The following is a 14,170-nucleotide window of genomic DNA, read 5'->3' as shown; positions in this document are numbered from 1 at the left end:
TTTTTCAAACAAAAAATAATTTATTTTAAAATATTACAATTTCTCAAGTACATTGTTCAAATGTTAAGTAGGTTGGTGTGTTGAAGAATGTTCCTTATCCATGTATCTGCAACCAAAGAAACAGCCTCAAGAAACACATCGGAGCCACATTAGAAATGGCTTCTGTTGCTTTGTTATTACACAGGTAGTTGGTTCTATCAGCTAAAGTCTAGTGACTTGGATTTATTTTATGCATATTGGGTTTTGTTCTATTACTCTGCAGGAGATTGTACTCCCTCGAGTCTGCTCTGTTCATTGGTCAGAATAAATTCCAACATCCAACACTATTTCCATTAATCACAGACAAGCCAGGATACGTGAGCAAGATGAGTGATAAAAAACAATATCTGGTGAATGGCATATACATTATGTATGCCATTCACTAACAGCAGAAGGCAGCTTTTCTTCCTCCTCTACAGGTAAAAAATTATCCAGACTATATGAAAAAGGATAAAGCAGCCAGCACTGAAATCTTCAAACTGCAGTACAGGGAAAAGAATATGTCTTCTTCTGTTATAGTACACCACTGGTAGGGGTACGCTGATGAGGATTACATTTTCACATCTCCGCAGCAGGAAATTTCTTTCTCATTAAAGAACAAGCTATATTGGGTCTGATTCAAACGTTACTATTCCCTATTAATGTCTCTCAAGTGTAAATGTGGCAACAAGAAGAAAATGGTAGAGAGTATGATTTTGCAATAGTGGAATGATCCTGACACATACCTGCCTGGCCCATCATTACATTTTTATGCCTTCATCTAATCTTTCCAGAATTTCAAAGTAATCATTTTCTATTTCATTATTGCATCTTAAAAGACAAACCAGAAAGAAAACTAATTCTAGAAATCTGTCAATTTGTTTGCTCTGTTAGCATCCACTCTTCTTTCTTTAAAATGAGGCTAATACAGATTAATAATTTTTACGACTATATCTTAATTACCAAAAAAACCCTAATCAATAATATAGCATTTAATCCCAAACTACTTTGTATACACTATGTCAGAGTTTGATAGCAGCAGCGAGGGACATAAAAATATTTGAATAGGGACAGGCTACTTTGTTACCCAACGATATAATGTTTTGGACATTTGACACTAGAGAATGTAAGACAGTAGTTCTAGGTTATCTAAAGAGTAAATTATTTCAGATGGTTCTACCTATTTATATTAAGGCGTCTGGAGGTTTCTATATAAAACTAAAGTTAGTGGGCTTAGAAATCATAAAGTGAAGGTTTTGGTAACTGATAGATTAGGCACCCAAACGGTCACTGCATTTTGGATAGGCCACAACAGGCAGCAGTGTACACAGAATGCCATTTGTGAAGAGATCACAGAATCTATCAGGTTTTTAAGAGATTCTCATTTCCTCTTGGGGCGAAAGATTCTACTGCTTCAAAATCTTCACAGTAAGGCCGATGAGGGCACACTCTCAAGAAGGACTTTTAATAATTTGGCTTATTATACACATCACAATCATTTTGTCTGTTCATGTTTTCATCCCAGTAGATATCACACATCATGAAAAACCATAACAGTTTCATATCTAGAGGTAAAAACTGCATGCTTTACCTGAGAAGCCCAAGGAGAGAGAGAGACTGTCAAAAAAGAGGGTGTTCTCAGCTTGAAGGAGTGTCGGAATATATAGTATTTCAAAGCAAAGTTATTCACACAGTTTGCTGAAGTACAGCTTTTGTTTTTTCTCAGTGGTTTAATACTTGAGCAGTTTGCAGGTGCGCAATCCGAAACATCAGGGCCAACTCACACACTAGCCTTATATCATGTACCATCCCTCAGATTTCAATGGACCACTTTCAAAGTCACGCTACAGTGGAAAAATTAAGATCCAGTTTGGATTACTTACGACATTGTCACTACGTTCCCTTCCATTAGCTATGTGCCTCTTACGCATACAGGAACCTACCAAGTTTCTCCTTAAGCTCTTAGCTGTTGTGCAAGCAGTTTTGGTTGCATTGATCCAAATTGTTTTCTGAAAAGTGAGATGTTTTACTTTTCATTTCCCAAAACATTGTCTCACTAGGCTTAGGAGGGCTTGGGAAGACCCAAGAATTATCTTCCAGAGAGCTCTTTCCATAAGAGTTATGTTCTTGAAAGGGAGAATGACAAACTGGGCTAAGTCTCTCGTCAGTACAGGATGGGGAAGATGCAGCACCGCTGAAAACTTGGTCATTTGGTATAAGTCGTGCCTTCTTGTATACTGCACTGGAAGCAGCAACGTGGAGATTGGTAAAGTCCCTTTCAAGGTCTTCAATACACTGAATAGGTGCACAGGACGACACTGCAGAAAAACACAGTAAATGATCAATGCTGAGTTAACCCAGTCAGTCTACACATTGGATCCACACCCATCAATATCTGATTAAACAAAGCAGGAATTGCTGCTCATGCAATTGTCCATTCATTTGGCTTTAGTGTGAATCAACTCTTTCAAGAACCTCAGCAATTCATGTCCTTCAGCAGCTAAATGAAGGACATGGCTCACATCCCACAACATGGAGGGATATGTCCAATGCCATAAGGGATGTGTGTCTTGTGGGAAAAGGCGACGAAGGTTAAAGAATAGCCTGCTTCCTGCCAAATGCCTTCTGGAAAATGGATGTTCCTCTGGATACAGCTCTCTCTCCGCTTCCTGCTGAGTCTGCAAACAAAGTTGCACAGCCGTAGGCGGTTGACTAAGTCCTAAACTTGACTGCCAGAAAAAAAAAACTGCTTTGTGAATACACCTTTTTAAAAGCCACTTAAAAGCTGGTGCTAACTGTAGTAAATCCCATTTTAATTTATTCCAAGGATTTATGATTCCTAGAAATTGCCATGTTCAAAATGTATCTTTACCTAAAAATCAGCCCAAGTGCAAAATGCAATAAAATTGAAATATCTTGATTTCTTTATGCATCTAACATCAGAAATTGTAAGGTGGGAAAAAAGCATACCAGCTCCCCCAATACCATCCACTTTTTTCTTTTTTGTAGATTCTCTGTCTAAACTAGAGGTACATGATTCCACCCAGTTTCTGGATATCCCTAAAATATTTATGACTCTTATGCACCCTTTCTTAGTTTTCAGAGTTCCAGCAGAATCATATTAAATCCTAGATATTTTAGCTGTCACTTGAACATAATAATGTTCAGCCTTTTTACTAGGAGGCCTTTTTTTTGTTAACTTGCAAGTCAACTTCTTTGTTCTCAAACGGAAAAAAGTAAGATTAACCCTTGAGATCTCCAGATGGAACTCCTGGGGGACCATCATGAGCTCCTTGAAGACAGGATACAGCTTAAACAGCCCCAGTGTAACACTACAATACCTTTTATACCACACAATGTTCTAGAGTCCCTAAGGGAAGAGGAGAGGTGAGAGGAGTTAGCTTCACCTATCAGTGAAAATGGAAGATACTATTAGCAAAAGATGCTTTCAAGGAGCTGCTTTAGCACATGGATTGAATCCCATGCTTAAAATTCAAACCAATTCCCTCTATGAGGGAATAACACTTTGGGGTCCAACCCATAAATAACATTTATGATTTATTTATGTACTATAAGATGATTTGTACTATATGTACTATAAGATGATAAAGAGACACATGCCTTACCCACAAATGGCTCCTATGTACAAGTGCTGTATTCATACCACTGTCACACACACACACACCCCCCTCTGGATAGGTAATCATATTTGATGATCTTACAATATTTAGGGTTGGTGTATGGGTGCTATAAAGAAAAAGGCAGGCCAAGACTTCTCACTTGTATACACACACCAGATAGTCATGTGTTTGTCAAGCTGTTTACCTACATGGAAGATTATCCACTATGCATTACAAGTGTTTTTTGTATATATATTTCACAATATCAGAAGTGAGCAGAGGATTAGAGAATCATCTCAGTAAAGGGTTAAAAATGCAATATGCACATTTTAAATAAAAGCACTTGCAAAGGAATGCATCTGAAAAATGAAATATCTGTGGTGCTTTTTCCAATATGAAGTAGTTTGTGGTAAAAGGTCAAATGCAAGTAAACTTAACACCTCAGCCTCATGAATAAGCAACACTTGAGTGAGGAAAAAAGCCACAAGGGGAAGAGAATACAGCATAGAAAACCCTCATCAGCAACACCTTTATGTGTGAAGCTGACCAGTATGAGACAAAAGCCAAGACAGAAAATGGGAGGCTGGAACTTTAAAAATGGGGGCTTATCAGCATCAACCAATGAGGTTTTCGTAAGACATGCAGTAGCTAGAACTGCACTCCAGAAAGCTGCAGCTTAGGTCAGTGGTTTGTGTTCTCAGGACCTCATCTTGCAAACTCCGACTTGCCTTTCTTGGTTGAAGATGGGATCATTTTCACCTTTCTCAGCACTTCGGCTTGCACTTCAGTCACTAGATGCAGATTAGACATCTCCCTCTTCAGTTCCCAGTATGCATGATGAAGGTTTTCACTGAAACACATTTAAACTAAATGTGAGCCTGTAACCACTGTAGATTACAGAACATTTCTCAAAGCAAATTATTCTAGTAAAGCTTAGTACTGTGGCCCACTGCAAAAAAAGCTATTGCTTCAATGTATAAGGAATAAGGGCTATTTTAAAGAGCTCAGATTTCAACAGGAATACTTAATAAGCTGGGTTTTTCAAGTCCCCTGCCCCTTTTCAAAAAGGATGTTTTAGAAAGCAACAGTATACAACACAGCAGCTGGTGTAGCATAGTGACTGACATGTCCAGGTATGAGCTGGAAAATCATAAAACTACTTTGTCAACATTAGCCTTCCATTTCCTAGTGAAATGGGGAAGGATGATGGTTGTCCTCCAATCAACTGCCCCAGTATCTAGTGTTCTGAAATATGTTGCTTATGTACTACATAAGTTCTGTTGCACGACTGACTCAGAAAACATTATTTCTGTTTCCCTTCCACTCTGGACCCACGTGGCTATTAGTCCACATTGTGTCCCACAACTCCAAAATAACCTTTCCCAGGGTTGGGAAGGACTTCTCGGTAGAAGGGAAAGCTTGAAAGACTGGTGACTATCAGCCCTAACTGGTAATAGACTGCAGGATCCAAACCACAGAATTTCTGCTTCTGACTTGCCTTAGGCTTACAATTCATTTTGTTTAAAGACAACAAAGATCCAGTGCTTGGGGATGAGTCTAAGGGACCTACAAAATTTTTAATCTAGAGCAGGGGTAGGGAACCTGCGGCTCTCCAGATGTTCAGGAACTACAATTCCCACCAGCCCCTACCAGCATGGCCAATTGGCCATGCTGACAGAGGCTGATGGGAATTGTAGTTCCTGAACATCTGGAGAGCTGCAGGTTCCCTACCCCTGATCTAGAGATTCCCCCCCCCCACGCCTTCACAAACTTCTGAAAAAATCCTTTGACAACATTTCTTGTCTTTTGGAATGAAATGTACTAAGAGTATTGGAGGCAACAGGCTGGCAGCTTTCTCTTTAGGACCGAATGTATTTGAAATTTTGCTTAAGGCTTAATTCCATAACTATGTCAATTAATATAATTTCATAGGCATACAAAGTCATAAATCACATATTTTAGGTTAAAGAAGCAAAACAGATTCAAATTTGACGTGAAAGTTAGTACTGCATATATTTCAATCCCCCACACCCGCAAAACCAACATTTCTGGATATCTTACATCTCTTATCTAGTAACACATGAATTTGGATCCCAGTATTAATTCTTCAGAGCCATCAACTGCTCACAAGAGAACCATCGAGAAAATTAATAGCTAAATTGTGCAAATGCCCAGGGCAGAACCAACACAAAGGATGACAACACACAAGTACTTAAAGGTAATAAGAGGTGGGAGAAAGAAGGATCATTTGTAGCTTTTTTTGCACCTCCACATTCTAGAATGCTTTGATCATATTAATGTATTAACTATTACAAAATGCTACAGTGCAAATTAATACATGCTACATTCTTATATACCTCAAACTGTGTATGATTTGCTTTGAAAGTTAGGGGCATTGTTCATAATTCTAATAAGTTTGGCAACACTTAATATTTTACCACTCTACTCCTAAATAAACCCATCTAAAAGCAGTGCCATTTTTGGAATTAAGTAATTCAGAATGGGAATTAATTGTAAGAATTCATCAACTCATTGTCCCAAATAAAACAATCAAATTCATGAGTTCTCTGTACCTATGAATGTTCTCAGGTTGCAAAACTTCTCCATTTATTAAAGTTTCTTCATGGGACTGAGCCTGAAAAGACACAAACATTTTACAACTGATTTTTATGAAATTCTTTTATTACTTGGAAAAAACGTTTTCTAGTAGATACAGTTAACAGGTTCAGTTAACAACTGGCAATAGGCAGCAATTTATTAAATACAACACTCATTGCTGTGTCTGGAGACAAGCATAACAATAAATGGGGACAGCAGCCACTCACAAGCTGTATCACGTGAGATGATCTGGGATTTAAATGTCTATGAAGTCAAAATCAGGGAAGCAAAGCACTTATGAAAAATAGGAAGCTATTTCCAAACTACATTCGCTGATCAGGATTTTCTGAAAATCACAGTTGCTACCTAAATTAGTTATTTTTATAGGATACTCCTTTGAGGAATTATGATTCTAAACTGACTCTAGGATAACTCAAGCTACACTGTGGTATGAACTGAGGAAATCAAGAAGTGTGGCAGTTCAACAAACACATAATTGTAATGGATCAATTAATTTCTGTAGAGAATCAAACAGAACAATGAACTGCAGATGAATAATGCTACTGAAATAATCAGGAGTAGCCATAATTACTATCCTAATTCTAAAAAAACGCTGAACTGTGAATATCAGTTTTCCCTGCTGTTAAACCCAGACTAAACTCAAGCTGTTCCACTATCTTGCATTTGGCACCATCTAGTGGAGTTTATTTGAATTTTGTTTCTCCTGAGAACCCCTAAAACTAAACCCAAGCTGCTTTTTATGGAACATGCCCAAGGTTATAAACTATTTGGAATAATGTTATGAACCAGTTTAATAAAATTAGCTTATAGAACAGTTACGAGTTATTTTGCTGAAATATGCAACTAATCTAACAAATCCAAAACTTTCAGGAGTTTGGAATAATCACATTGCAATCCTAAACAGAGTTGCCCCTTCTGTGTCGGCTGACATCAACGTCTAACAGCACAATTCAGAGGGACTTCCCCAATGGAGCCTGTAATGATTTCTGTGTGACTTTAAACCAAGAACAGACTTGGAGAGAGAAAGATGAGAAGGGGACTGAATTAACAGATACACTGCCTTCAAGTAGTGTTAAACACAGTGGAAAGAGTTGTACCTGAAACGTACCAGGCTGAATATACAGATAACTGCACTGGAATGGAATTAACAGATATACTGCCTTCACCTGTTTGAACCTGCCCAGGATCCAAGATATGGGTAATCCTATGCTATTTTAGGTAAAACTGGCAGATACAAAAAAGGCTTTTTGGCTGCTGCTCTGCTGGGCTTCTCGTGAGATGTGATTTCTGGAAATCCCTCAATAAGGAATAAGTTAACTGTGGTACACTGAATTCAGTGCAGCTGATTTGATAGTTTATGGTTGCCCTTACTCTGACTTATGCATTGTGGTTGTCCTCGTTTAGTTGTAGATGTTATATTAAATCATTGATATTATGGTAAGAAACTCTGGGCACATCTTTGAAAGCTGAAAGGTGGGGTTTGACTCATTTCTTTAAGCAGTCCAGTTAGAAGAATGTTATGGGGGCCTATATAAAAACTCGATATAATGTATGTTGCATTCTTCTTATTTAAAAAATGGAAGTGAGCAAAAAAAGGGGTTTTATTTTTTATTTTTAAAATACCTTTGTTATATTTATAAACGTGTGTATTTTCCTTATTCATTTCCATTGTTTCAATGACAAATATTTCTAACTTCCATCATCCACCACCCACAAATAGGACACCGTTTTCAGAGATTGTACTCCTTTACCTAAAGCAATGTACTGCATTTCTAGAAGACAGCAGGAAGGGTCACCATTTTTAGGCAATTCTAAATAGGTCTAAGCAGAATCCTACTGAAGTCTGCTCAGTGGGGCTTTTTCCTTTGGCAGTGTTCTTAGAATTGCATTGTAAAATTTTTACATGCACAGCAGACTCAGGTAGGTGTTCTGCAACCCAAGAAAGCAGGGAGCTGACTGAAATAACATGTAGCAGGAGAATTCTCATGTATAAGTCCATTGGTAGGGGGAGAGCTCTGTTTAAAAAAGATTGGAAATGTGTCAGGCTAGGGTTACCCATGGCAGTGCACACCTTTCATTTGTCTTTGCCCTGGGGTGATTCTTAAAAGTGGCCCCACACATCAATGGCAAACTCCGTTTGAATGGGAAAAGACTTCAAAGGCAGCTTATGACAAGCATGGGGACAGGTGGTCTACTGTTCAGAGAAATCAAAAAACACATTTGGAGAACCTTAAAGAAGCAAAATTATTAGGATATGTTCATAATAATATTCATCTGTACAAGTATGACTAAAGTTATAATTTCACACACCCTCCACCATCTCTGTATCAGAATGTAGAATGAAGAAAATGCAGCAGTACCTTCCATATAGGTTTTTTCAATTCTTTCCTAAGATCGCTGCATTCTTCTCTCAGTTGCTCTAAATCTTTCTCCAAACTGTGCACCTTAAGTGCATTATTCAACTTATCTATTTCCCAACTGGATGGATTACAATTCAGACTCTTCATCACTAACAAGATAAAAGGGGGGAAAAACTAATTATTCCTACACAATACAAACCAGCATTAAGGAGTGTGGACTTATTTTTTAAAGCAAATTATGAAAGAATATATTTTAACATGTAACTAATCCATGGTACAATACCTCACAGGCTAATTTTCCCAAGTGGACCACTAAAATTTATTTCACTAGCTTCTCCACACACTACGAGAAATAAAAACACATCCACACTTTTATAAAAAGAATGTGGATTATGTCTAAATTTCACGTGACATATATAAGGACATGGAGATTGCAAAATGAAATGTCTTTGCCTAACATATGCATCTCAAGTAGAAATGTAACTGTCAAATGTAGTCTTTAAAAATGGCACTACTGAAGCATTTCATGCACTACAACGTTATCTGTGTATGTACAAGATCACTTACTTGCTTAGCTGGTGCAGTGACTCCCAGGGGCCCTGCCAGCTGCCCAAGGGTCCGGCTGCCAACCCAGCAGCTTCCAATTGGAGCTGGCAACCCTAATAGGAGATCCATTGTGATTCCCAGAGAACCACTGCTATCACTGCGGAAGGGGTGGGGGGAGGAAGCAGGTGGCCAGGTGAGAGCACCAGTCCCACCACTGCTTCTGGAGGAGGGATAGAGGCAGAGGGTGGGAGGCTGAAAGTGTGATGGGGAGCAAAAACAAATAGTGATGGGTTGAGGGGGGGAAAGAGTGATGGGGTAGAGGAACAGCAAGGGAAGACAGGCATGGAAGAGAAAGAAAAGGGGTGGCAGGAGGAAGAAAAAGTGAGCGACTGATAGAAAGGTGGAGAAGGGAGGATGCAAAGGTGGAAGGGAATGGGATAGCTACTCCCACAAGTTTGCTGCACTTGTCCCCACTTGTGTACATCTATATTCTATGTAAGAAAATATGCACCTTGTTGAGTTTCCACTTCAGTTCTCAGCTGTAGGAGCTCCACTTCTTTAGACTGCAACTGCTCATTCATGAGTTTCAATGATTCTGTGCTCTCTTTAATCTAATTTGAGAAAGCAACATATTGTCAAGGCTTGCCAGTTGTTAAATCCTACTTTCTTGAATTCTCAGACTCCCTACACATACACAGCTAGCCTGGCTCTTCATGAAGAAAGCATCAAACTGGCAAAAGCCTCTGTTCTACTGTTTCCAAAGTGCTACCAAACAGATCAGACAGATGCCATAGTCTTGCACTCTATGAAAAGAGAGAGGGCACAACACCAAGTTTCACCAGTAGCTAAGAACATTAAGCTGAACTCTTGTTTCCTGGAATGCCTTCCAACCTTATTTCTACCTTTACTGTTATGGTTTTCCTTGCTTTATCTGCTTCATTGGCCACAAAACGATTTCACCTGTATGTCCTAGTATTATTATTAACAATATTCTTTTTCTAATATTGCTGCATGCAGAATATTGTAACTCTAGAGTGCTTCTGTGATCTGAAACCTACGTCAAGCTTATCTAATGATACAGACTACTGTTCCTAGCTTTGTTTTAGAAAGCTCACACTTATTCAGAAAATAAACATCCTGGACAAACTATAGTAATTTCAAAAGTCTAGTACTTCACTTTTGATTTCAATCTGAAGAAAAATAAAAATTACCTCCTCCCCCACCTCCCAAAGATCCACACATTATCACAATGAATTTTAAGTACTTCCAAATCTGCGTTCTATGGGAAGTTTTTAAAAGTATTCTTAATTAATCCGCTGAAAGTATTTTGTTCAGCTCTCTCACTCAATATTTTAATAACTAACTGATCCAGTGCCAGATCTAATCAGCTATATAAAAATCACAACGACCTTTCTATACCACACCCATATAGAATTTTAAGCATCTGTAGAAACATACCATTTTATCAAGTTTACTTTTCAGATTATCTCGTTCAATGCAGGCCTCTCGATATGCTCCGTAAGCTTTGTTAACTTGCTCCGGGCCTACAGAGCTTGTGGCTTCTTCCACATGGGAACCAAGAAGCTATGAAAAAGAGAGTGAGATACATGCAAAGGTTACAGGCTCACTATTACTTAATGGCTGTCAAATTTCACATTTGTTAAGTTAAGTAACACTGTTAAATAAAATTTGGACAGATTATTTAACAGCACTAAGTAATGGTAATACTTTGAAAAACCAATTCCCTTTCCTTTCTAGTTATTTTACTGATCGCTTATTTTAATGAAATCTAGTTATTGTACTGATTGCTTAATTTACTGAAAGGCATAAAAAAGGGGTGTTTTTTTGAAATTTTAACAATCACTATTCTGACAAACAATTACTATTCTGACAAAAGCGCATCTCTGTAATATTGTTAGAGAGTTACTTACCTTTTCTTCCAGCAACCTGACTCTTTTTTTAAGGAAATAATTATCCCTTTCAGTCTCTTTAAGTCGCTTTTTGATATCTTCATAAGCAGTGACAAGTGCAAAATGTGAAGCAACAGATTCTTCCCCTGTATACATTGGGATAGGGATTTCTCCGTCTCTCTTATGAGTGTCCGCCTTCTCATGGTTCAAAATATAAATATCATCTTCCGCTAGTTCATCCATGATACCTGAATAAAAACATCATAAGAGCATGCCACATAATTAAAAAGATACTGTTAATAAACCAAAATATACTGTTTCCAGGTGTTTTACTACTGCAAGAGGAAAGCTACAGAAAGGAATGATTCTTAACCTCAGTAAATCTTTACAAATAAAAAAACAGAAATCAGATATGTGTTCAAAATATGTACAAATATGGTTACTACTTGTTGTTGGGCAAGATAGGCATACTTTCTGCAAAGTTTGAATCAAGAATATTGGAAGTATTGTTTTTCTGTTTAAGGGTTTGTGAGACATATTACCATTCACTGTGGAGCCCGACCATGTCTGAGGATCTCAAATGGAGAAAGAACCACAATGATGGTATTGGGTAACAAGGAGGCTCTAAGAAATAGGCTATCCTCCGTAACCTATTGTTCTGTCTGAAATCATTCCCAGTTTTCCTCAATCTAGTTAATGAAAGCCACAAGGAAACTACTTTTGTGTTTTCTTCCACAAAATATTTTAAAGTCAGTCAGTTTATTTATTTTATAGTCATTGACCAGCAATATTAGAATGTGACAAAGAAATAACAGGAACAAGGAAGCAAATATAAAAGGATACAAAACATATGTATGTCACCGATCAGAGGTTTCCATACTCTGCTAGAAATATAGCAGAACTTCGCCACTATATAAGAGATGGCAGTATTTTTATATGCAATCAATCTACTAAAGCATCATTGTCAATTCTAATCAAATGTTTGTAGCATGCTATAGTGGTTTGTCAGCCTAAGACTAGGTACACTCACAGACAAATCCCCAGTCTGCCATTAAGCTAATTTGGCAAGTCAAACACACTCAGCTTAACCTACCGCACAAGGTTATTGTGAAGACAAAATGAAGGTGAGGAGAACAAGTATGCTATCCTGAGCTCCTTGGTGAAAAGAAAAAAAATCAGTAAAGGGCAGTTCAATTCAGAAGGGAGGGGGCGAATGGAAATGGTGCGGGCAGCAAATCCACTGGCAACTGGCCACTGCAGGGCTCTGGAACACCCAGCTTGGGAGGAATTACAGGCAGAAATACACCAAGATTTTCATGGCATACCTCTATTCTTGCATATGGGGATTTAAAGGTAAGGGTTTTTTTTAACTTTGGGGGCTTCCCAGACTACAGGAAAGCACTTTGGCGTGGCAGCACCAGAGTACCACCATCCCTGCCCGCCAGCCCAGTTTGGATTGGGCTATAAATCTGTAACAGATAAATTTCAGTTCATTATGCAAATACATTAAAGAAAACAAACTGCACTACCCTGTAGAAATCCATGATAACTTCCCAGGCTCTTACAGATACATTCTATGAAACACTCTCCTTTATATTAAAGCCAGTACCCAGAAGGCCCCACCCAAACAAGTTTAACACTGGACTGTCCCTTAAGCATTTCAACCCCAGCCCAGTTTACATAACACCAGCGTGAAGAAAGATTCCTACGCCCCCTACAATAACAGCAGTTTTTGCTACATTCTTAACCTGTCACCCTCCTGGTTACAGTCTACCAACGTAAACTTATCCAGATGTAACAATTATAATCGTATAACTCACAGATACTGTGTGTTCTTTAGGGGCCATAGCATGAGCAAATTAGAAAGCTCTTCAGAGAACAACCACTGGCAGAGGGAATGGCTCCAGATTTGAGGAAACGAGAAAATTTAACAGTAAGGAAATCTCCAGTAGAAAGTGTTGGCTCTGGAGAAAATGAACAAATAAATAAAACCTGATCTGCATACACAGGTATCCACAGAGAAGAATTCCAACATCCACTTGCCATGAAGTACCTCCAACTTAAACTAACTTGTTTGGGACTACTCATATGAAGAACTGATTTTTTCCCCAAAAGTTATTATGGAAAAGATTGCAACAGTATGAAGTCAAGAATGCAAAATGCACAAACTTTTTAAAAATAACATATGGGTAGAACAACATGTATGTTGTTGTAAATCAGTCATTTTGCAGACACTTTTAATGGAAGCTGCCTCCATGCATATTACGGGAAAATCACAGATATAATACTTTCCAGCTACCCAACCCTGGCATAAGCATGACAACAAATCTCACATGTACAGCAAGTGTGCACCAACACAGCATTCACCTTTGAACTCTTTAGGCCTCTGCAATCTCTAAAAAGAAGCTTGTAGGAAGGGGAACAAAGAAAGACCTGCTTTCAAAAAGGTGAGTATATGGACAGCAGGAAGTGGCTTGAATGGGTTAATAGTCCTCCATACAAGTCTGCCTGCACGGAGAAAATTAGTATGTTAAAAAGACTGGGCAGGAACATTTTTCTGCTCGACGCCTAGTTTTCTATACGCAGGGAACTCTTTAGGGCGAAGTCTCCTCACCTGCAGTCTGAAATGGACCCGTGCAGACAGGGGAATTCGCCCCACTGAGAGAAGAGGGCCAGTTCTGGAGAAAAAAGGTGAGTCACACAGGCCCCGGTGGGACGCACTGATGCAGCTTCCAGGCAAGGAGCAAAGGGCATGAGAGGAGAGGCTCGGGGACAGCTGGATAGAGACTAACAGCTGCAGAGTCCCTCTAGGCAGTGACGGCGCTTTAAGAGCAGCGGGTTACCTGCAGCCAGCAAGTCCCTCCGAGAAGTGGGCGGAGCCGTTCCGGGTTCCTTTCGCCTCCGGGCACAGAAGTCACCAATGCGACGGGCCCGCCATTACCCGGGCGGAAGGAAATACAAAAAAGGCGTCGGAACCGCCGAGGATGGTACTTCTCCGTCGCCGTCTCATCGTTCTGGAGCGGCAGCGGAAGCAGACACAACCGTGCCCAGATCTGCCTCTTCCCTTCACCTCCAACAGGAAACCGGCCATCGGGAC

At 39.1% G+C, this 14,170-nt stretch overlaps 1 protein-coding gene across 3 annotated transcripts; it reads right to left on the bottom strand.

Moving 5' to 3' along the window:
* AZI2 (5-azacytidine induced 2) lies at positions 1-14,170 on the bottom strand. 3 transcript variants are annotated; one of them, XM_048510678.1, is made up of 8 exons: positions 13,917-14,170; positions 11,095-11,321; positions 10,622-10,747; positions 9,675-9,774; positions 8,618-8,766; positions 6,212-6,273; positions 4,367-4,488; positions 1-2,336 (listed from the first exon to the last, which is right to left on the bottom strand). In XM_048510678.1, exons 2-8 carry the CDS (start codon positions 11,314-11,316, stop codon positions 1,981-1,983), a joined length of 1,137 nt encoding a protein of 378 aa, XP_048366635.1. In that variant the 5' UTR covers positions 11,317-11,321; positions 13,917-14,170; the 3' UTR covers positions 1-1,980. The 3 variants fall into 3 exon arrangements, with proteins under 3 accessions (XP_048366635.1, XP_048366636.1, XP_048366637.1); XM_048510679.1 differs by lacking the exon at positions 13,917-14,170 and adding an exon at positions 13,688-13,878; XM_048510680.1 differs by lacking the exon at positions 13,917-14,170 and adding an exon at positions 12,894-13,028.

Source organism: Sphaerodactylus townsendi, linkage group LG11 (assembly GCF_021028975.2).
Source record: "Sphaerodactylus townsendi isolate TG3544 linkage group LG11, MPM_Stown_v2.3, whole genome shotgun sequence".
Lineage (NCBI taxonomy): Eukaryota > Metazoa > Chordata > Lepidosauria > Squamata > Sphaerodactylidae > Sphaerodactylus > Sphaerodactylus townsendi.
Note: the sequence above shows the minus strand (reverse complement) of the source record. Positions and strands in the feature narration are given on the sequence as shown.